Source organism: Chiloscyllium plagiosum, unplaced genomic scaffold, assembly GCF_037043375.1.
Source record: "Chiloscyllium plagiosum isolate Xiang-an unplaced genomic scaffold, Cpla_swu_hap1 HiC_scaffold_18, whole genome shotgun sequence".
Classification (NCBI taxonomy): Eukaryota; Metazoa; Chordata; class Chondrichthyes; order Orectolobiformes; family Hemiscylliidae; genus Chiloscyllium; species Chiloscyllium plagiosum.
Window position 1 is genome coordinate 56,439,355 of NW_028270156.1, and position 24,383 is coordinate 56,463,737.

General features: G+C 39.5%; 1 protein-coding gene across 2 annotated transcripts in view; it reads right to left on the bottom strand.

Moving 5' to 3' along the window:
* Positions 1–24,383, bottom strand: part of LOC122557905 (anoctamin-9-like) — a 133,943-nt gene that overhangs the window by 85,641 nt on the left and 23,919 nt on the right. For both annotated transcript variants that reach the window (XM_087996675.1, XM_043706110.2), the window contains exons 3-8: positions 21,138–21,251; positions 14,772–14,905; positions 13,922–13,995; positions 5,486–5,550; positions 1,317–1,376; positions 442–530 (exon numbers count right to left, since the gene is read on the bottom strand). In XM_087996675.1, coding sequence (XP_087852801.1) covers positions 442–530; positions 1,317–1,376; positions 5,486–5,550; positions 13,922–13,995; positions 14,772–14,905; positions 21,138–21,251 — 536 coding nt within the window. The remainder of the gene's footprint in view (positions 1–441; positions 531–1,316; positions 1,377–5,485; positions 5,551–13,921; positions 13,996–14,771; positions 14,906–21,137; positions 21,252–24,383) is intronic.

Here is a 24,383-nt window from a genome sequence, read left to right on the forward strand (position 1 = left end):
AACATTATATAAAAAAGATACATAGTTCTTCAATTTATTTTAGCTTCTTTGGGATCACTTTGAGGCACAATCTGGATATTCTGAACGTGTCCCCAGTTTTCAAACAATATTAACGACGTGGGTCAGGATATAACAAGATATTAGGCTTCAGGTTATGCCCCACACTCAGGTCCTGAAAAGAGGCTCAACTGCCACAATATGACAGTTGTCCATTTCTCACAGCAGGCACCTCATGCCAAATTAATGACAGTACTGTACAATTGAAATTAATCACAATTATTTAATATATAGTCAGACACATTCATTTTGTCAGCATGTTTGCAGGTGAAACCTAACGTACTAAACTACTGAAATTCCAGGTGTTATTTGCACAGTCCCAAGCACCAAATTACTGCATCACTATTTACAAACTTAGGCTGAGATGACAGATCATTGTACCACCTTATTTCTTCGATTGGTTGTTTCTTAAATAAGCATCTCCACTCAGCCCATTCAAAGCGCAATTTGCGTTCTTTCTGCCAATTGCCATCCTAAGTGAAACAAAAGCGGAATTAGAATTTCAGCTGATGCCTTTCTGAAAAGGTTTAGTCCTCAGTCCGTTTAGCAAAAGACTTAAAATTGCAAGTTTTTGCAGTTTCTCTTACATGGTTAATTAAAGGATTATCACCGAAACTTTCAGCCTGAGCATTCCTTTTCATGTTAACAATATGTGCATGTCCAGGCTGTGCTGACCATCAATATTTTTTAAACTAGAATGAAGACTTGTACATTATAAAAATGTACATAGAACGTTGAATGCAGAACTAAACAGCACAGAACAGGCCCTTCGGCCTTCGATGTTGTACCGACCTGTGAACTAATCTAAGTCCCCTTACACTATCTCATCATCATCCATGTGCTTACCCAATATATAAAGTATCATTTAAAGGTGATGGGAATAAACATTGGATGCCTAAACTCAATAGCGGATGCCAAACAAAATGGAGCCTCTGGTCAAAGAATATAATAGTCAGCACAGTCTGGATATTCAAAAGGACAACAAGAAATATTCAGGCTGAAGATTTCACTGATAAACCTTATAGTAACCAATGCAAGAGAGACTACAAAATCCTAAAATGTTAAGCAAAGTTGAAAATAAAGAAAATAATCCTATAGAAGTGTGTTATTGAAAGTAAAGGAAGTCATTAGCAAGACACCAAAACTAGAAAGCAAAGTAATAATTGAATTTGTTGATATTCCATCTTTGGGTTAGACAATGCAAGTAGTAATCTGGTAGAAGTTGTTATGTGTGTTCGGTACAAGTTAAAACATGTTACCTTACAAAGCCAACATTGCTCTTTTGATCCATGGACTTCATGGCCTCTACAGCAGCATTTCTGCATTAAATAGGCATCAAATATCCAGGGTTTAGTTTTGTAGAGAATCATGGTATAATATACCTCAACCCTGCCAACTTCTGTTCAGGAGCAGTGAGACCTCTTGCCAAAATATTTGTCCCATGATATTGTGTGTCCAGGATCACCCAACCCAATTTTGAAGTGACAATTTTGGACCTTGTGTGACCCTTCAATAATGTGTAGACCTCATTAATTCATAAATTAGCTCCTAAAGCTCATTTTTGCATCATCACACTGCCCAGGTTGTCCCACAGTGGTGGGTTCCTTATGACATATTGCAAAATCAGTACTTAGTGCCTCATTTATTTACAATAATAACTTAGATTAAGGGATTGAACATAGTGAATATGACCTATCCTGTATCCACAGCTAGCTATAAGGGGTGGGTCATTTATTGTGTAGGAAATGTATTAGGAGAAATTTCTTCACCCAGAGATTGATGATATGTGGAACTGTCAAACATAGAAAGTAGTAAGGCCAAAACATTAAATATTTCCAAGTAGGAATTGGTACAGTTCTAAGGACTAAAAGGATTAAAGGATTTGGAGAAAAGTGGGAACAGGATACTGAGTTGGATGATCAGTTGTGATCATATTGAATGGTGGAGCAGGATGAAAATGCTGAGTAGCTACATCTGCATTTTGTATATTTCTATGTTTCAGATCATCCAATTTTTTGCCAATGATGCAGTTTGATGGGAAAGTAAATGCTGAGAAGAATGGTGACAAAAAGGCTACCAAGGGGGGGCTAAATAGTGGATGTGCTGGTTGTAAAGTTTCAAATTCCCCAAGATTCTGGAAAGGTCCTGGTCTCTTAAACATACCATACACATGAAACACAAAAGGTTAGCATTTAGGTACAGCAAGTAATTGCAAAGGCAAATGAATTGTTGGTCTTTATAGAATCCCTACAGTGTGGAATCAGACCATTCAGCCCATCGAGTCCACACCAATCGCGAAGAGCATCCAACCCAGACCCACCTATCCCTGTAACCCTGTATTTTTCATGGCTCATCCACTTTGCCTGCACATCCCTGGACACTGTGGGCAATTTAGCCTGGCCAATCACCTAACCTGCACATCTTTGGACTGTGGGTGGGAACTGGAGCTCCTGGAGGAAACCCACGCAAATACAGGGAGAATGCGCAAACTCCATACAGGCAGTCGCCCAAGGATGGAATCAAATTCAGGTCCCTTGCACTATGAGGCAGTAGTGCTAACCACTAAGCCATCGTGCCATCCCTATTGTTAGGGGATTTAATATGAAAGTGTGGAAATATTGTCATAACTACACAGGGTGTTGGTGAGATCACACCTGGAGTACTGTGTATAGTTTTGGTGTCCTTGTTTAAGGATGCATTTACTTGTATTGGAGACTGTTCTAAGAAGGTTCACTAGGTTGATTCCTGAAATGAGGAGATATACCTATGTGGAGAGATTGGGTTGACTATACCTATGCTTACTGAAGTTTTGAAGAATGAGAAATGTCTTCACTCAGATGATTGTGGATCTTTGAAATTTTATACCCTAGGGAACCTGAATATATTCGAGGCAAAGATTAATAATATTTATTTACTAAGGGAGTGAAGAAATATAGTAATACTGTAATATGAAATAGCATATCTAAGGTAAAGATGTGTCATGATCTTATTGAAGGATCAAATGACCTTCTGCTTCTAATTCCTCCATTCTCACCAAACAAACATAATGCAATATAACTGTTTAATTAGTGTTTTGATTGCAGATAACAAGCCTCTTTTGTGTTTTCACATATTTGTGGCAGTATTTACGCCATTCCTTTGTTGGTTTTGCTCAATTCTTCATTTTGGCTATCTTCCGTTATCAATAATTTCCACAGGATTAGTCAACACAGTAAGAAGTCTTTTAGCCTGTTGAAACAATCCAATTAGTCCTACCTTTCTACTCTTTGACCACAGCAATATAAAATGTTCTTGCTGATGAACAAGTAAGTTTTAAAGGTTTAAAAATATAAAGATTAGACCTTAAAAAATGGTTTAAAGGTATAGCTTCCTTGCTTTTGTTCTCTCTGCTTATGCTTATGGTTTTTTTTTGACAGTGTAGAAAAAGCTGCAACAAATTGGCGTACCACTGAAGATTTGTATATCTGAATCCTCTCTGTTCTTGCATCTCCCTAAAATTATATCATTTAGGTTATATTGCCTTTACTTGTTCCTTAATTCAATATGTATAAACTTTTGCTCATTATTCCTGGTTAGCTCTGAATTTGACATTCATTTTACAAGGAGAGAAGGATGAATAATCTTTTGGGTGATTAACACAGCAGCAGATGTTAAATTTTGATACAGTTTTGTCTTGTGAAGTGAAGGTGGTAAGGACAGAACAATTTGGACATGGCTAGATGCAAAGTCAGAATAAAGACATTTTTCCCATTGGGTAGCATGGTAGCTCAACGATTAGCATTGCTGCCTCACAGTGCCAGGAACTTGCATGTGATTCCAGCCTTATGGAATTTGCGTGTTCTCCCCGTGTCTCCAGGTGCTCCGGTCTCTTCCTACAATCCAAAGATGTGCAGGTTCAGTGGATTGGCCATGCTAAATTGCCCATTGTATCCAGGAATGTGCAGACTAGGTGGATTAGCAATGCAAAATACAGGGTTCCAGGGATACGGTGGGTTTTGGCAGGTGGGTGAGGGGGGTCCTGGGTGGGATGGTCTTCGGAGGGACGATTTGGACTTAATAGGCTGAATGGTCTGCTTCCACACTGTAGGCATTTTAAGATTCTATGAAATCGTAGCTAGCATTTATTAATTTTCTCATAAACTCTTCTTATGTATTCAGTACATTGTACAACATGATATCATAACCAGCAAAAGAACAAGATCCAAAAACACATACAATATAGGGAGCTATATGTAGTCAAATTGACAGAGAAATTCTCTGCCTTTTTGAGATACATTATAGCAGGTAATCTTGCCAAGATTCTTTCGTTAAGGTTTTGTTGTAGGCCAGAACTTGCCTGGACCAAAAGCTCACTGTAGGATCATTAATGATTATTTTAAATATTTTAATGAAATCTTTTGTGCCAGCAAAAAATCATCTTTCTCAAGTGGCTCTAGGTATCAGATTCCCAGTTTTACAGCATATATGCAAAATATGAGGAAAAGAATTTACATCACTGAGCCTTACTAAGGATATATTTCCATTGACTACTTATATTGCAGGGTACTTAACAGCACCAAAACCTGCATAAATTGAGCATATTGGACCCCAGTGCAGCAAATGGTGATCAGTATCTGCAGCGGCATAAACCGTTCCAATGTGATTTTTGTTTTATGCCTAGCTCTATTAAATGTAGTTAAAAATAATGAATTTGTAGTTGAGAACATGAATAAATGTCAGTATGATCTTATAGTGTCATTACACTCAAATATACTTTTAAAATCTGATGAAAGCATTTTGTAAATTCCCTTTTTCATGATTGAATGTTTGAGTTCCTTAAACAGTTCAATTGAACCGCTAATCCAAACACTGTGCTAATGTGGTAATGGTAGCATTTTTGCATACAAATCAAAAGGCCATGGATTCAAATCTCACTTAATATTATAGACTTACACTTCATTGCAGTATTGAAAGAAAACTTCATTGTTGTGTGCAGCATATTCCCATAAGTGTAGTCCCAATAACCTTTTATTTTGCATAGACTTACACACACACTAACTTAAAGGAACTAACCTATGGCGCCAGTCTACCAGTAAACCTCTTGGATTCTGCATGACAATATGGCTGCCCAGTTTAGAGGAAACATTAGTTAAAAGTGCAATTTTTGATGAAATATTAAACCAAAGACATGTCTTCTTGTTGAGATGAATGTTAAAGAGCATTTCTACTTTGAAGAAAAGAGGGAGTCATCTAGTATTTATCCCTAAACTATCAGCATTAAAGACATAAGTGTGTAAATCATTTCATTTCTTGACCTTACTTTGTCAAAGTAGACCGATACAATTTCCAACACAATACAAAACTATTTGTAAAGCATGACTGCCCAAGATAAGGCGTTGAACTAATGAACGCAATTTACTTTACTACCAGAATGAAGGTTAGATTTTACCTCGTGAAGTGGGAAGACTGCTTTGAATGTACCATCATCCAGTAATTTGCGTAGAGAGTTTTTAGCTAAGAGGGAAAGAAGAACATTAGACAAGAAACAGCTTTGTTTCTACCTATAGCAATACAATGAATGATCTATCTTACCTTATGTAAGTACCAGCAGTCCTATCAGGTTTTCTATTGTGTGAAGTATTATTTTGTTGAGACATACCTGCTAAAGATCAGTAGCACCAAGGTTGAAAAGGTTAAGCGAACCAAAGGCCAAATTTTACTTACCTTTCTTTACAGTGGGAAATCCCAGAGAGTTCCTCAGAAGTCAAGATTCCGCATAGCATGAAATGTGCTACCATGACATGGTTTCTTGAGTCAAACACTACGGTCAGTATGATGTGTTCTGAGTGCTGTCCTATATGTTAACTTACATAATTTATGCCACAAAGACACTTCCTTGTTAAGACAGATGTCTTGAAGTTAACTAATACAACTAACTAATTATATTGCTATAATATTTACACTTAGATTTATACATAGTCTGGGTTCTGCGTTTACTGATGTTACTATACATTACGTTACTGACTCCACTGCTCTGAATGCAACTGAAAGCAGAACATCAGCATTATTTAACTGTCTTAAAGATAACCTGTCTATCTGGTCTGAAATCTATGTAATAACAAAACATCATACATGGCATGGATTGATGACTTCTGCACCCACAGGCCAAACCTGACTAACAGGGCTAGGTTCTATTCAGTTGATCAGTGAAGCATAAGTAAGTCTACACTGGGAAAAAAGCGATCTTGGAAGGAGAAGCAAGTTTGTCCCAGGAAAAAAAAGGGAATATAGGAGTAGGGGTTGGGGTTGCTGTCATTCAGGGGGCTGGAGGAAAGCTCAAAGAGGTTTGTTTGGTTGGGGAGAAAATTTCCCAAAGCAAGAAGGTGTCATTGATTAACCCAGCAATGAAGAGCAACTTAGTGACTCAATATTGCTTCCATTACCATAAGGACAATGCTCGATTAATATATCTGTATTGTTTGTAAAGAAGCTGTGCGCCATTAAATGGATATTGTATATTCTGACCCCCGCATTATCAACATAGATCATCATTCTCTTAAGAATTTAATTGGGTAGATATCTGAGAGTGTTTACAGAAGAATATTGACAGGTTCATAGATAGGCTATGAAGTAGCCTACAAAACTTGTCAACATTTATTCACTATATATTGTATACTGTAGTATTGTATACTACATTGTGTCCTGTCACAAATGGATTTGCCTTATCGATAATATATATAACCAACTAGCTTTGGAAAGTGAGTAGAAATGTGTTTTCCTGAGATTGGATGTTTGAAAAAGAAACTGTTGTTAAAAATTAATACAATGTGAACAAGTATTGGAGATTAAAATAAGTAGCATGCATTACAGTCATTTAACCTTGATGCAAACCTCACCAAAATTTTGACTCCATATCAGAATTTGTGTTAATGTAAGTGTCTCATAGAACTGTTGAAGTTTTTTTTTCATTTTCCTAACTTTACTGGAATAATATTACAGGTTATAGCTGGGCAGGGCCAGGTGGAATATTTGTTAGGGTGGCTTGGGAGGGTTTAAACTAAGTTGGGAGTGGGATAGGAATCAATTCAAGAAGGAAGGGAAATCAAGGAAAAGGACAAGAATAAAAGACAGAAAGCAGAATAAGAGCAGTTATAGGCAGAGGATTCAAAGGCCAGAATTAAACAAAGCCACAATATAACATAGTCAGAATGAGACAGGAATGTTAAAAAGTCAAGCCTTTAGGCATTTAAAATAAAGTGGATGAATTAATTGCACAAATACATATAAATTGGTATGATATAGTTGTGATTACAGAGTTATGGCTGGAGGAAGACCAAGGATGAGAACTGATCATCCAGGGTATTCAGTATTTAGGAAGGACAGACAAAAAGGAAAAGATGATGATGTAGTATTACTGGTTAAAGAGGATATAAACACAGTACTAAGGTAAGACATTAGCTCAGACAAAGTAGAATCTGAGTGGAAAGCATTGTGAAACACCAAGGGACAAAACACATTAGTGGAGGTATATATAGTCAAGTGTGTGGTGCTGGAAAAGCACAATAGGTCAGCAGTATCCGAGAAGCAGGAGCATCAACATTTTGGGCATAAGCTCTTCATCAGGAATGAGGCTGTGGGCCAGGGAGCTGAGAGATCTTTCAGCAGCCTCCCCGGCCCACAAGCCTCATTCCTGATGAAGGGTTTATGTCTTCTCCTGCTCCTTAGATTCTGCCTGACCTGCTGTGCTTTTCCAGCACCACATTCTCAACTCTAATCTCCAGCATCTGCAGTCCTCACTTTCTCCTAGGGATGGTATATATACTGCCAAACTGTAGTGGTGAAGTTGGGAATAGCATTAAACAGAAATCAGAGATGCATGTGGTAAAGGAAATCTGTAATTCTGGATCACTTAAATCTACAAATGGTGTGGGCAAATCAAATTAATCACGATACCATGGAGGAGAAATTCCTCGAGTGCATATAGGAGGTTCTCTGGATCAATACATTGATGAATCAACCAGACAACGGGTCATCTTAGAATGGGTATTATGCAATGACAAAGGAATAACTGGTAATATGATAAATTATAGATTTTTTCATCAAGATGGAGAGTTAGTTGATTCCAAGACTAGAGTCCTGAATCTTAAGGGAATCTAATCTAAGGGAAACTACAGTGGAACGAGGTGTGAGTTGGCTATGATGGATTGGGAAATGTTACTGAAAGAAATGATAGCAGATAGGCAATGGAAAGCATGCAAAGAACGAATGGATAAACTTAACAATTGTTTATTCCTGTCTGGCGTAGACTGCAAAGAGAACAGTGGCCAATCCATGGCTTACAAGGTAAGACAGAGATAGTATTAGATGCAAAACAGAAGCATTCAAATTGGCAAGAAACAAAAAACAAACTTGAGGATGGGAACAGTTTAGAAATCAGTAAAGGAGGACCAAGGGATTGATTATGAAGGAAAAACGGAGTATGAGAGTAAGCTTGCAGGGAACATCAGAACTGACTAAAGATTTCTATAGGTATGAAAAGAGAGGAATTTGGTAAAAGCTAATATAGGGGAATTCATAATGCAGAACAAAGAAATGGCTGACAAACTAAATTCATACTTTGTTTCCGTCTTCACAAAAGAGGGCAAGAATAGTGTGCCAGATATGATGGAAACATAGAATTTACTGAGAGAGAGAAACTGAACCAGGTCTGTACTAGAGAAATGGTGTTGGGGAAATTAATGGAATTGAAAGGTGGTAAATCCCCACACCCTGATGAACTACATCCGAGCATACTTAAGGAGTGACCCAAGAAATAGTGAATGCATAGATGGTTGTTCTTCAAGTTTCTTTAGACTCTGGAACAAGCTAATGTAAAAATAAGCACACAGGTGCAGTAGGCAGTAAAGAAAGCAAAATATATGGTGCTTTCATGGTGAGAAGATGAGTAGAGGAACAAGGATGCCTTACTGAAATTCGACTGCCCGGTTCTACCTCCTTCCCAAGATCCACAAGCCTGACCACCCTGGCCGACCCATTGTCTCAGCATGCTCTTGCCTCACTGAACTCATCTCTACCTATCTCGACACTGTACTATCCCTCCTAGTCCATGAACTCCCCACATACGTTCGAGACACCACCCACGCCCTCCACCTCCTCCAACACTTCCGTTTCCCCGGCCCCCAACGCCTCATCTTCACCATGGATATCCAATCCCTCTACACCTCCATCCGCCATGGCCAGGGCCTCCAAGCCCTCTGTTTTTTCCTCTCCAGACGCCCCCAACAGTACCCTTCCACCGACACTCTCATTCGTTTGGCCGAACTGGTCCTCACCCTTAACAATTTCTCCTTTGAATTCTCCCACTTCCTCCAGACCAAAGGGGTAGCCATGGGCACACATATGGGCCCCAGCTATGCCTGTCTCTTTGTTGGCTACATAAGAGCAGTTGATCTTCCATAATTACACCGGCACCACTCCCCGCCTCTTCCTCCGCTACATTGATGACTGCATTGGCGCCACCTCGTTCTCCTGCGAGGAGGTTGAGCAATTCATCAACTTCAGCAACACATTCCACCCTGACCTTAAATTTACCTGGACCATCTCTGACACCTCCCTCCCCTTCCTGGACCTCTCCATCTCCATTAATGATGACCGACTTGACACTGACATTTTTTACAAACCCACCACTCCCACAGCTACCTGGATTACACCTCTTCCCACCCTACCTCTTGCAAAAATGCCATCCCGTATTCTCAATTCCTCCGCCTCTGCCGTATCTGCTCCCAGGAGGACCAGTTCCACCACAGAACACACCAGATGGCCTCATTCTTAAGAGACCGCAATTTCCCTTCCCACGTGGTTAAAGATGCCCTCCAACGCATCTTGTCCACATCCCGCACCTCCGCCCTCAGACCCCACCCCTCCAACCGTAACAAGGACAGAACGCCCCTGGTGCTCACCTTCAACTCTACCAACCTTCGCATAAACCAAATCATCCGCCAACATTTCCGACACCTCCAAACAGACCCCACCACCAAGAATATATTTCCCTCCCCACTCCTTTCCGCCTTCCGCAAAGACCGTTCCCTCCGTGACTACCTGGTCAGGTCCACGCCCCCCTACAACCCCCCATCCTGGCACTTTCCCCTGCCATCGCAGGAACTGTAAAACCTGTGCCCACACCTCCTCCCTCACCTCTATCCAAGGCCCTAAAGCAGCCTTCCACATCCATCAAAGTTTTACTTGCACATCCACTAATATCATTTATTATATCCGTTGCTCCCAATGAGGTCTCCTCTACATTGGGGAGACTGGGCGCCTCCTAGCAGAGCTCTTTAGGGAACATCTCCGGGACACCCGCACCAATCAACCACACCGCCCCGTAGCCCAACATTTCAACTCCCCTTCCCACTCTGCCGAGGACATGGAGGTCCTGGGCCTCCTTCACCGCCGCTCCCTCACCACCAGATGCCTGGAGGAAGAACACCTCATCTTCTGCCTCGGAACACTTCAACCCCAGGGCATCAATGTGGACTTCAACAGTTTCCTCATTTCCCCTTCCCCCACCTCACCCTAGTTCCAAACTTCCAGCTCAGCACTGTCCCCATGACTTGTCCGGACTTGTCCTACCTGCCTATCTCCTTTTCCACCTATCCACTCCACCCTCTCCTCCCTGACTATCACCTTCATCCCCTCCCCCACTCACCCATTGTAATCTATGCTACTTTCTCCCCACCCCCACCCTCTTCTAGCTTATCTCTCCATGCTTCAGGCTCACTGCCTTTATTCCTGATGAAGGGCTTTTGCCCGAAACGTCGATTTCGAAGGTCCTTGGATGCTGCCTGAACTGCTGTGCTCTTCCAGCACCTCTAATCCAGAATCTGGTTTCCAGCATCTGCAGTCATTGTTTTTAACCTACCTAATGCATTGGTGAGGCCATACCTGGAATATTGTGTGTAGTTTTGGTCTCCTTATCTGAGAAAAGATGTTCTTGCTATAGAGGAAGTGCAATGAGGGTTTACCAAATTGATTCCTGGGATGGCAGGACTGACATATTGGGAGAGATTGAGCCAGTTAGAATTATATTCATTACAGTTTAAAAGAATGAGGGGAATCTAATAGAAACCTCCAAAATTCTAACAGGGCTAGACAGGTTAGATGCAGGAAGGATTTTCCTGATGGTGGGCGAGTCCAGAAATAGGGATCATAGTTTAAGAATAAGTGCTAAATCTTTTAGATTGAGCTGAGGAAAACTTTCTTCACCCAGACAGTGGTGAGCCTGTGAAATTCACTACCATAGAAAGTGATTGAAGCCAAACATTAGGTGTTTTCAAGAAAGGAATAGACATAAGTCTTGTGGCTAAAACTATCAAGTGATATTGGGGAGGGTGAGATTAGGGTATCGCACTCAATGATCAACCATGATCATACTGAATGGCGGAGCAGGATTGAGAGGCCAAATTAAAAGCCCCAACATTTCCTTACAATGAATCTTTCTAAACTCCATTGAGTACAGACTCAAGAGTCCTCAATTGTCCCTCATGATTAGTCCTTTATCCCTGGGATCATTCTTGCAAATCTCCTAAGGACACCCTCAATCCTTCACCTTCAAAGAATTACATACATAAAGTCCTCATTATTTGAGCAGCTCCTTAGATGTAAACAGTGAATACATTATCCTCATTATTTCTTCTAAAACATATTTCATTTCAGACTTCTTTGCATTAAATTTTAACTTCCAGCTTCACTACAGCTTGCTCAAAATCAGTTCACCACACCACACTCTATCCACTACTAGGAGAAAGTGAGGACTGCATATGCTGGAGAGTAGAGACAAAAAGTGTGGTGCTGGAAAAGCACAGCTGATGAGGCAGCATCCAAGGAACAGGAGAATCGATGTTTCGGGCATGAGCCCTTTATCAGGAATGAGGCTTGTGGGCCAAGGGTGCTGAGAGATAAATGGGATAGGGGTGGGGCTGGGGACAAGGCAACTGGGAATGCAATAGATAGAATGAAGGTGGAGGTGAAAGTGATAGGTCGGAGAGGAGGGTGGAGCAGATAGGTGGGAAGGAAGATGGATAGGGAGGACCATTCAAGAGGGTGGTGCCATCCACTACTAACCTTATTTGGTGTCTGCACATAACTTTGGAAGTCTATTGCTATCCTCCTCAGTATTAAATTCAGCCTCTGAATTTATGTCCTGAATACACAAATCCAGATCATTATTAAGTGAGTAAACTGTCTTGGAGAGAATTTAAAGAAACAGGAATTACATTGAAATGCTGAAGTGCACTAATGTCACCAAGTAGCTGTGTTAAGAGATAAGGTTCGTAAGTGTCTATTGATGTGTGGTTTCAGAATACAAGAGAGAAACTACAGTAGTATGAGTATTTTTCATCATCTTGGAATTTTAAACCCAGGACACCAACAACATATTTACACTAGGTTACTTGTTTAACAAACAATCTTATTGACAGAGATTAAGGGGATTCATTGAATTGAGACAGTAGCATACATGAACCTGATGCCACTTTCTCTGCACCATCTTTTTAAGTTTTAGTCAATAAGGCTCATGGTCAATATTTTCATCTGACATCAGTTGAGACCCCTAAATAATGACTATGATTAGGCCACATTCCACTGTCGCAGAAGTTAATCCAGCTACAGGTCAGCCTTCCACCACATAGTGAAGAAGGCAGCTAGCACCATGCAATTAGTTTGTCAGCACCAGCATTTTGGGGGTGTAGGGGAGATTTGTGTAAAATCACTATCCAGAACTCCTACTAATTGGAGATGAAAGTGGAGACAGCCTAATAATTATCCACTTCCAAAAATCATGCAAAGGATGCAATGCAGACACAAATGGTATTGAGACTCAAAAGTGGTTCTGAATTTCAGGAATATAAGGCTAGAATATTCCTAGCCTTGCTAAGATAGCTTTTTGACAGTAGATAGGCAATGTCTAGTATCTTAAGAATTAGTGTTTGATTTTTCAAAAAAAACATATATTCCTTTAATGCAACAATATCCAACAGGAAAATTGAAAGAGTCATGGCTAACAAGAGAAGCTAGAGGTTGTTTCAGTTCAAAGCAAGAGTCTGATGAAGTTGACGGAAAGATTTGTAAGCTGAGGATTTGGAGAATTTTAAAATTATGTAAAGGACTACCAAAAAAATGATAAAGAAAGAATAGAGCTTGTTGTAAAATAACAAGATAAAAATGTATTGGAAAAGAGTTTAGAGATATGTAAAATGATAAGGTTAGCAAGGACAAATGTCAATCCAATACAGGCAGGAACAGAAGAATTTATGATAGGAAATAGAAAAATGACAGAGAAGCTGAGTAAGCACTTTGTGTCTACCCTCATGGAGGAAGACATAAAGTATCTCCTTGGAATAATCATGATGCAAGGATTGAGAAAGAGTGTGGAAATGAAATAAATCTATGTTAGTTAGATGAGTCAGACTGAAGAAATTAATTGGATGAAAGTTGACAAATACTCAGGACCTCAATGGCCTTCATCCTAGAGTGTTGAAAGGAATGCCTACTCCTACACCTATGTTTCTAAGACTCTAGCCACATTTCCGTAAGGACCAATACACCTTAAAAATCTTCTAAAACACACACAACAGGACCAGAACAGATAGAACAATTAGACTAATTTGTTTGCAAGTTAAGAAAACGCTAATGTTTTCCAAGCACAGAATTCTAAAGGTATGAAACTAAACAAGGGGCCAATGAAATGGCTACACCTAAATAACTGTGGATCAGGATTACAATCTGAAAATTATGGTTAGTTTTAGTATTGAAATAGGAAGTATTTATTGTACTTTCGAATGAACAATTGGTATCATTCAGACTGTAGACTTATTGGTATCTTGTTTACCATTCAGACTGTTATCATTTCCATTGTTTGTTGAATATCTTATCTTCCAAAGAATGAAATTAATAATTCGAATTCTGTAATAAACAGGAAGTTGACACATTAGGTTTTGGCAGCAAGCTTGATCAGTATCTCATATTTTTACAGAAGCAACTAAAGCTCAACATTTTTAGCAGAAGATTACAATAGATTAACTGCCACTCATCTACTGAGCAGTTTCATTATTTTATTAGTTACTCACTTTCTAGTCACTAGATTATTATGAGACATTTCACAAACTTCCTGTCAATATACAGTGCTCAAATATTTACACCCTCATTGACCACTTCGTGGTTTTATTTGTTTATTATGTAAACATTCAGATCATTCATTATGACTGGGTCTCCCAATTCCTTTATCCATTCCACACTCAACACATGGATGAGGAATGGAAATAAATTGCAAGTGATCAACAAAAGAAAATACACAGCTCAGGAGAGGAGACATTGCAGTAACAACTTTTCTGTGATGGAAATAATTCTAAAAGAACTTGATGGTTTAATTATATTTAAAAATCCTTTTGTATGGAGTGAGTAAATGTTTTGAGATCCTCTACCAAACTTAAAATGCATTACAACACAGTGAAGTTTACCAGTGGTAACATCAGCATAAAGGTGAATTAGTAGATGTTCTTTACTGATCAGTTCACTGGTCAAATAGGTGGAGAGGGTGGTTACCACTGTTAGTTTAAGTTTGTACTGTCATCCTTGAGTACTCTGTTCAACTTCATATCCAAAAGAATCCCAGAAATTACTCAATTCTGTCTGACGGTTTGGATATTTAAATAATTGTACAATTTATTTAACATCAGTACCTTGTTGCTTTTGAAATTTCTTTCAACTCATTGTCATATTTTCTTTCCGAAAGTTTTAGGTGCTGTATGTATTTGTCAAAGATTTCTTCGCGGGCTTGAATTCCAAAATACAAATTGTGGTTATCTTCTTTTCTCTGAGGTGAAAGAAAACAATCTTGCATTTTTAAACTTGACTCTGTTACATTTCAGATATCAGTCTTTAATCAAAGGCTACACTAATTACTTAAGAATTATTTTTTTCCCCTGAATCCTCACCCTAGCGCTATTCTCCACTGAATGTTATCATGTACCTTGATTTATGACCAGAGTGATAAAGCTGGGAAGTTTGTGCCAATGGGGATTCATTGATTCTTTTGGAGGTGTGTTACTTTTGGTTTCATCAACTAGTTCTCTACCATCTCTAAGCTAGAAATCTGTAATCTGCTAACACTTCAATGGATTAGTAACTAACCAAATGATTAAATAAATAATTTTGTTAATAGACACAGCAAGGTACATGGTGTACTATAACAGTAGCATATGGGAGTTTGTGCAGAGTGTGTGAAAACTAAGACTGCTACACCTCAGCTTGTTGAACTAAAATTTGAGCTGCAGACATTTCTGGGCATTAGAAAAGGATTGAGTTTTCTGGATACTTTGGTCCTGGTTTCCCTCTTTGCAGTGTGAATCAAAGGGCAAGTGGTTATGCACTTCAAGGTATCTCACTTCCCCCTAACCCCCACAAAACCCTCCTATTTATTGTATTGCCTTACTTTATTTGCCCTCCCAAATAGATAACCTCACACTTCTCTGGATTGCTGGCCATTCCATTCCATTCCATTCCATTCTGACATTGCAATTTGGCCTCAATCTCCTGGCAGAGTGAAACTACTGCCTGCCATGCAAGTACTATGTGGGGACTGAGGCTGGCAGGTTAAACGGCTAGCCTCCATTCATAGAACCATAGAGAAGTTACAGCACAGAAAGGAGCCATTGAACCCAGCATGTTGCAACAGTTAAATAAACTAATTGCCCATTGTAATTCCACTTACCAGCAGCCAGTCCATAGCCTTGTAGGTTAGATCAAATGCAGATCCAGGTTTCTTTAAATGAGTTGATGGTTTTCACCTGAACTCCCAAAATGGGCAGCAAGTTTTAGAAACTCACTACTCTCAGGGTGAAAAGGTTTATCCTCACATCTCCTCTAATTCTTCAACTAATCACCTTAAAGCTGTGCTCCCTGGTAATTGACCACTCTACTAAGGATGCAGGTCTTCATTGTCTACTGTATCCATGCCCCACATCTCACAGTATTTTGCACACCTCAATTAAGTCTCTCCTCAACCTCCTGTGTTCTAAAGAAAACAACTCCAACCTATCAATTTTTTCCTTAAAACTGCAATTTTCAAGCCTTGGCAAATCTCACTCTGGAGCATTCTGTCATGTGGTGACTAGAACTGTACACAAAACTACAACTGCAGCACACCAGAGTCTGATATAATTCCAGCTTTATATCCATGCTTTTGTATTCAATACCTCACCAAATGAAGTAAAGCATCCCATATGTTTTCTTTACCACCTTATCCATCTGTCCTGCTATCTTCAAGGACCTGTGGTTATGCACTTCAAGGTATCTCACTTCCCCCTAACCCCCACAAAACCCTCCTATTTATTGTATTGCCTTACTTTATTTGCCCTCCCAAATAGATAACCTCACACTTCTCTGGATTGAACTCCATTTGCAATTTTTTCGCCCACTCAACCAAACCATTGATCTCTTCCTGCAATTATAAAGTCATTAACAGCCCCACTCTTCACTATCAACTATTGGAGCCAATGTTGTGATTTCTCCAAATTTAGCAAACATACCTTCTACATTCTAATCTAAATTATTAATATATGCCACAAACAGCAAGGGATGTAAAACGAAGCCCTATGGAATGCCATTGAAAACCTCATTCCATTTGCAAAATACATCAACTATTACTGTTTGTTTACTGTCATGGAGCCAATTCACTAAATTCCCTTGTATCCTAAGAGTTTTCGTTTTTCTTACCAGTCTGTAAAGTGAGATCTTATCAAATGCCTTACTAAACTCCACATAGACAACATCCACTGCACTATCCACAATCTTCCTTGATATTTGTTGAAAAAAAAAATCAATTAAATCAATAATACACAACCTTCCCATAACAAAACCATGCTGATTATACTGATTAATCCATGCCATTCTAAGCAACAGTTAATCCTATCTCGCAGTATTGATTCCAGTCTTTTGACCACTGCAAAGATCAGACTGACTGACCTATAATTATTTGACATATCCCCTGCATCCTTTACTAACTTCCAATCCTCTGATAGCTTAGGATTGGAGAATGATCCTCAGAGCATTTGTTATTTCTGCCCTGGCTTCCTTTAGCAGCCTAGGATGCAAATCATCTGGCCCTGGTGGTTAATACCTCCAATATTTCCCTTTATTGTGCTTTTTTCACATTCATTTCATTTCATTTCACAATCCTCCTCTTTAACTAAAAGGTCAAAATCATTATTCCCCTCTGTGAATATAGAGAAAATGTATTCATTTAGGACATTTCCTCATAATTTGCATCAAAACAGAAGTTATCATGTATACCTCTAACAAGCCAAACCATTTTCTTAATCATCATTTTGGTCTTCATTTACTGAAAAAATATCTTTGGAGTTTCCTTAATATTTCCAGCCTTTTTGTTTACTCTCTCTTTGCTTTCCTAGCTTGCTATATGACTTCACTCCCTGGGAATGGAGGGTTTGAGTTATAAACATAGGCTGGAAAGACTGAGACTTTTTTCACTGAAGAGTGGGAGGTTAAGGGGTGACCTTACTGAGGTCTGCAAAATCTTGAGGGGCATAGATAAGGAGAATGACAAGGGCCTTTTCCCTATGGTGGGAGGGTTCAAAACTAGGAGGCATATTCTTAAGGTGAGAGGAGAAAGATTTAAAAAGGACTTGAGGGGCAACGTTTATACAGAGACATTGGTCTGCGCATGGAATGAACTGCCAGAGAAAGTGGTAGATGCAGGTACAGTTACAGTGTTTAAAAGACATTTGGATAAGTTCGTAAGTAGGAAGGATTTGGAAGAATATCAGCCAAGCACAGGCGAGTGGATCTAGTTTAGTTTGGGAACGTGGTCAGCTTGGATTTATCCTGTATGCTTCTGAATTTTTTTTAATGTATTGATTGGACATAAGCATCAGTAGCTGGGCCAGCATCTAGTTCCTTGAAAAAGTGGTGATTAAATACTTTCTTGAACCATGTGACCAATGGAGTGCCACAAGGATCGGTGCTGGCTCCTCTTCTTTTTGTCATTTATATAAATGATTTGGATCTTTGTGAGCATAAGAAGTACAGTTAGTAAGTTTGCAGATGACACCAAAATTGAAGGTATAGTGGACAGCGAAAAAGGTTACCTCAGTTTACAACAGGATCTTGACCAGATGGGCCAATGGGCTGAGAAGTGGCATATGGAGTTTAATCCACATAAATGCAAGAAGCTGCATTTTGGGGAAGCAAATTTTAGCAAGACTTATACACTTAAAGGTAAGGTCCTAGGGAGTGTTGCTGAACAAAGAGACCTTGGAGTGCAGGTTCATAGCTCCTTGAAAGTGGAGTCGCAGGTAGATAGGATATTGAAGAAGGCGTTTGGTATGCTTTCTTTTATTGGTCAGAGTATTGAGTACAGGAGTTGGGAAGTCATGTTGCGGCTGTACAGGACATTGGTTAGGCCACTGTTGGAATATTGCATGCAATTCTCATCTCCTTCCTATCGGAAAGATGTTGTGAAACTTGAAAGGGTTCAGAAGAGATTTACAAGGATGTTGCTAGGGTTGGAGGATTTGAGCTATAGGGAGAGGCTGAACAAGCTGGGGCTGTTTTCCCTGGAGCGTCGGAGGTTGAGGGGTGACTTTATAGAGGTTTATCAAATCATGAGGGGCATGGATAGGATAAATAGACAAAGTATTTTCCCTGGGGTGGGGGAGTCCAGAACTAGAGGGCATAGGTTTAGGGTGAGAGGGGAAAGATATAAAAAAGACCTAAGGGGCAACCTTTTCACACAGAGGGTGGTACGTGTATGGAATGAGCTGCCAGAGGAAGTAGTAGAGGCTGGTACAATTGCAACATTGAAAAGGCATTTGGATGGGTATATGAATAGAAAGGGTTTGGAGGGATATGGGCCAAGTGATGGCCGGTGGGATTAGATTGGGCTGGGATATCTGGTTGGCATGGATGGGTTGGACTGAAGGGTCTGTTTCCGTGCTGTATATCTCTGTGACTCTATGACACTGCAGTCCATTTGATGCAGGTGATGAGGAAGTGGATGCTTGTGGATATGTGCCAATAAAGCAGGCTGCCTTGTCTTGGATGGTGTCAAACTTTTAAGTGTTGTTGGAGCTGCATCCATCCAGACAAGTGGGATGTATTCCATTCTCTTTTAATTTATGCTTGTAGATTGTTTACAGGAAATAGAAAGCCGGGGGTGAGTTACTCGCTGCAGAATTCCTACCCTCTGATCTCCTGATTTCACAGCATTTATAGGCTAGCCCAGTAGCTTCCTGGTCAAACGTAACACCCAAGCTGTCGGTAGTGGGAACTTCAGTGATGGCAATATCATTGAATGTCAAGGGCATGGTTAGGATCTCTCTCATCTATCTTGGACAAGCAAGAGTATCAGGATTTGGTAGTACAAACCTTTTTCATTATGAGGACATGTCTACACTATGCCTTTAGAATCTTGCTTTTGAAAACCTCCCAATGATTTGCCTGTGACTTTCCTTCAAGTAGCTGTAACCAGTCCACTTTTGCCAGATCATCTATCAGATTTGTAAAGTTTGCCTCCCCATAGTGATATCCCTGTTCTTTCTTCATCCTTTTCCATACCGATCCTAAACCTAACTGCTTTATGATCATTATTTTTAAAATGGTCATCACGTGCTTCTTTATCCACCTGTCTAGTTTAATTTTCAAACATTAAATCTAGACTTGGACCCTGTCTCGTTGCGTGTGTTACATGTTGGCTGAGAAAACCTCTCGAATGCAACTAAATTTTGTGCCCTCATAACCTTTTAAACTGGTTCCCAGTTGATTTTGGATTGTTAAAGTCTACAACTATTGTTGCCATATTGTTTTTGCACCCAGACAGCTCATTGGAACATTAGTCTAGTTCTATACATTAATGTTAGACATCTAAGCCCTCAACCATCATCCTCATTTAGTTTTAATGCTCCTCATTCAGTATCTAATGCTAGCAAAAGCTGTAACGACAACATAAGATATAAAGTTTTCATGGGGCAAGTGGTTATGATCTGCATGTTTAAGATTGCACAGGCAGATTTAAACAATAGCACTAAAATATTAATGCTTCCAAAGGGACTTGACAGTGCAGACACTGAAAGGTCGATTCCCCCGACTGGGAAATCTAAAACACAGGTAACAGCCTCGAGCTCAGGGTGTTGATCATGTCAGAAAGTTGACCTAACCTTGGGTAACAAAGAAAATTAGGGATAGTAAAGGTCCGAGGAATGGGCATTCAATTTGGCCAACAAAACCGGCAGCAGACATGAAGATTACAAGCAGTTTCGATTTCAATAAACAAGGACAAAGGGATTGATTAAACAAGGGAAAATAGAGCATAAGAGCACATTTGCAGGGAACATACAAACTGATTGTAAATGTTTTTATGGGTAGGTGAAGAGGAATAGGTCAGAAAACACAAACGTATGTCGCTTACAGTCAGACATAGACAAAGCTAATAATGTGGAACAGATGCAGACTGATAAACATATATTTTGGTTCTGTCTTCACAAAGAGAATAAATAATAAAGTCCCCCCAAAAAAATGCTGGGAAACAGAGAGGCTAATAAGAGGGAGCAAATGAAGGCAATCCACATTAGAGAATGGTGCTATCACAAATAATCAAACATTGTTTTTCCCTATCAATAAATCATCATGAATAATTGTTTTCTTTTTAATTACTGACCAGCCAATCAAATCAGCTGTGTGGTCAACTGAATATTTACATGCAAAGCTCATTACAAGCAATGTGAACCATCAGAAAGTGAGGGATAGGTCAGGAGAGCAGAAAGAGGCTAAATCAAAATGGAGTTGGAGGGGGAAATAAAGCCCTTTCCCCCTGCAGTACCTATCTCTCTATGGTATGAACTCACCTCTTAAATACAATATCCAATAAGCATCACATGCTCTCAATCAATTCTGGAGCTGATCTATTTTATCCCTCAAGGAACCTGCATTTCTAAGACTGACAAATTCGAGATTACAAGTATTATGGGGTTATTCTTAAATTTAGGCATGTGGCTGCGCTTCATTAATATTTATGCTTCACATTAACATACCATGATCCGGAAGCCTTTTTCTCTCACTTTTCTCAGATAACGCTTCCTGTTAGTTTCCTTTTTGTCTTTTCCATTTTCTACTTTTGCTGCTACTAAGACAAAGTCAACTTTATTCTGAAACATAAGAATATCCATAATTTAGAAAACTATCAGCAGATAATGAATGCTTTTCTTACAGTGAGCTCCATTTCCCAACAAATTTGTATTGCATTTAACTTGGACATATCAGCTGGTGTAGAGCGGAAGGAGGTCTAATTTGCTTCTCATTACTCCTAACTTGAGTATTGGATGTGGCAGCTGAGGAAGAGCTTGAATTCCTGCTGTAAGCAACGATGAAAGGTTGACAAAGGAATGCACACAAAATTTTATCCTTTAATCATTAAAGTACTTAATGCAACAGTGTAAGCAGAACCATTTCTTACCTCATCCTAAAAATACATGATTGAACAATGTAGAGAGAGCTCCAATCCATCATAACCCTGACTTTAAAGTGTTTGATGGGTCACTTCTAAGGTCTAATCTATTTTTGGCTTCTTACTGCAGAGCTCAGTATAAATCACTGACCTGGGACTTTCAACAAGACAAAGTGCTGTGTGCCATATTCTGTTTGTTACTAATTTATTCAGGAGAATTTAATAAGAGGTATAGATTATAAAAGGAGCATGGTCACAGTGAACACAGAAATAGTGAACATAGGAGCAACAGTATGCCATTTGGTGCTTCGAGCCAGCCTCTGCCAATCACTATGATCATGGTACCATCATCTAACTCAATAGCCTGTTCTTGCTTTTCTCCCATTTACTTTGATCCCTTGGACCTTCTTGAAATCATGCAGTTTTGGCTTTGAGTACCTTGTGTGGTAGCAAATTCCACAGGCTCACCATTGTTAGGGTGAAGGAATTTCTCCTCATCTCAGAGGGCGACTTCAGTGAAGTGAGACCAAGGCCGAGTGACTGTACTGCTGTAAAGTTGGTTCAACTGGAAATTTAACTGGTATACCGTAAGTTCAGTTTTCAAATTAAGGTCATATTCGGACAATAGCTTTTAAGTGAATTAAAACAGCCTAATCAAAGGAGGCAGCTGCCTGATCATGGCTATTATATTTCAAGATTTTGAATTCTTTTGTCTGAATGAGGTGTTGATGGTTGTATCTAAGAAGTGACTGAGCAAATCCATATAAGAAAGAGATGTTTTGCACCATACAGTCAGTGTGGAACACAGTCAGTGTGAAGGGAGATTTCTGCAGAGTGAGATTAATGCCAAATGAGTCTACCTTTACCCTGACAATGGTGAGCCAGTGGAATTTGCTACCACACAAAGTACTCAAAGCCAAACTACTGTATGATTTAAATAGCTATTCAATTCACCAGTATATTAGTATCAGCATGGTCCATGCAAAACTTCCACTTGTCCCAATGAACAGCTTCTTTCGATTCAAGTAGTGGCGCAAGTTTTTTACGAACTGAAACCCATTCTACTCAACCTAGTCGTTGAATCACACATGTAACTCCATTATATTTACTCTATATCAGTTGTCCCATAACTCAATGGTAATCCAGATATTTGTTACCTTGGACTGTTCACTCTGGATCACATTGGTATCCAACAGCTTTCAGCAACCTATCGCCCATGCTGCGATCAATATCGTTTTTATAAATTAATTGTTCTAGATTCCCTACTTTGTTCTTATATATTAAAAAATCACCAAAGTCAAATCTTATGCTTAACCAATACTTTTTTAAGAAAAAGAGAAGAAAAACACTGGAAATCTAAATACGAACTGACAATCTTTACTTTAAAGACTTGAAATATTCTTGAATGTTGGAGCTACACTCATCCAGGCAAGTGGGGTGTAGTTCATCGCACTCCTAACTTGTGCCTTATAAATGGTTGATTGGCACTGAGGAGCCAGGTGAGTTACCCTCTGCAGATTCCTAATCTTTGACCTCTTAACAGCATGTGGCTATTCCAGTTGAGTTTCTTTTCAATGGAAACCCCCAGAATACTGGTAGTGGTGGAATGCCATTAAATGACAAAGGTGGTTACATTGCCTCTTATTGGAGATGCTCATTGTCTGACATTTGTGTTATTTGCCACTTGTCAGGCCAAGCCTGATATTATCCAGATCTTGTTGCATTTAAACATGGACTGATGAGTTGGAAATGGTGCTGAACAATGTGCAAATATCTGCACTTCTGACCCTATAATGGAGAGAAGGTCACTGATGAAGCAGCTGGACATAATTGAGCCTAGGAACTATCCTGAGGAGCTCCTGCAGAGATGTCCTGGGACTGAGAAGATTGAACTCCAACAATCACAATCATCTTCCTATATGCTGGTATGACTCCAACTAGCAGAGCATTTGCCCCCGATTTTCATTATTTCCTTTATGTTGTATCCGGTCAAATGTCGCCTTGATGTCACCTCCCCTCTGGAATTCAGTTCTTTTATTTATGTTTGCAACAAGACTATAGTAAAGTCAGAAGCTGGGTGGCCCTGGAAAGACCCTAACTGGATATCAGTGAGCAGGTTATTGCTGATGAGGTGCTTCTTGATGGCACTGTTGATGACACCTTCCATCGCTTTACTGACGATCAAGAGTAGACAAATTGTGTCGTGATTGGCCGGGTTGGATTTGTCCAGTTTTTTGTGCACAGGACAAAACTGGGCAATTTTCCACATTGTCAGGTAGATGCCAGTATTATAACTGTCCTGGAACAGCTTGGCTTGGGGAGTGTCAAGTTCTGGAGCACAAATCTTCATCACTGTTCCCAGATAGTTGTCAAAACTCATAGATTAAACAGTATCTATCATATGTAGGTCAGATAAAGTGAGGATAGCAGATTTCCTTGCCTGAAGGACAATAGTGAGGCAGATAGGTTTTTCCAACAATGGTCATCTCTAGATTCTTAATTCCAAATTTTCTATTAAATTCAAATTCCACCATATGGGATTTGAACCAGATCCTCAGGACATTAGAGTTTTGGGATTAATAGTCTAGCGGTAATATGACTAGGCCATTACTTCCCCTGACTGCACAGAAAGGTAAAGTCAGTGGGCAAAAACTTGGCAGATGGACATAATGTGGAAAAATGTGAGGTTATGCACTTTGGTGGGAAGAATGGATATTCACTAGGTTGATTTGGGGTATGGATTCTAATGTGAGGACAGGTTGAATAGATTGGGCTTGTACTTATTAAAATTATAAAGAATGAGAAGCAAACTTATTGAATTATACAAGATTCT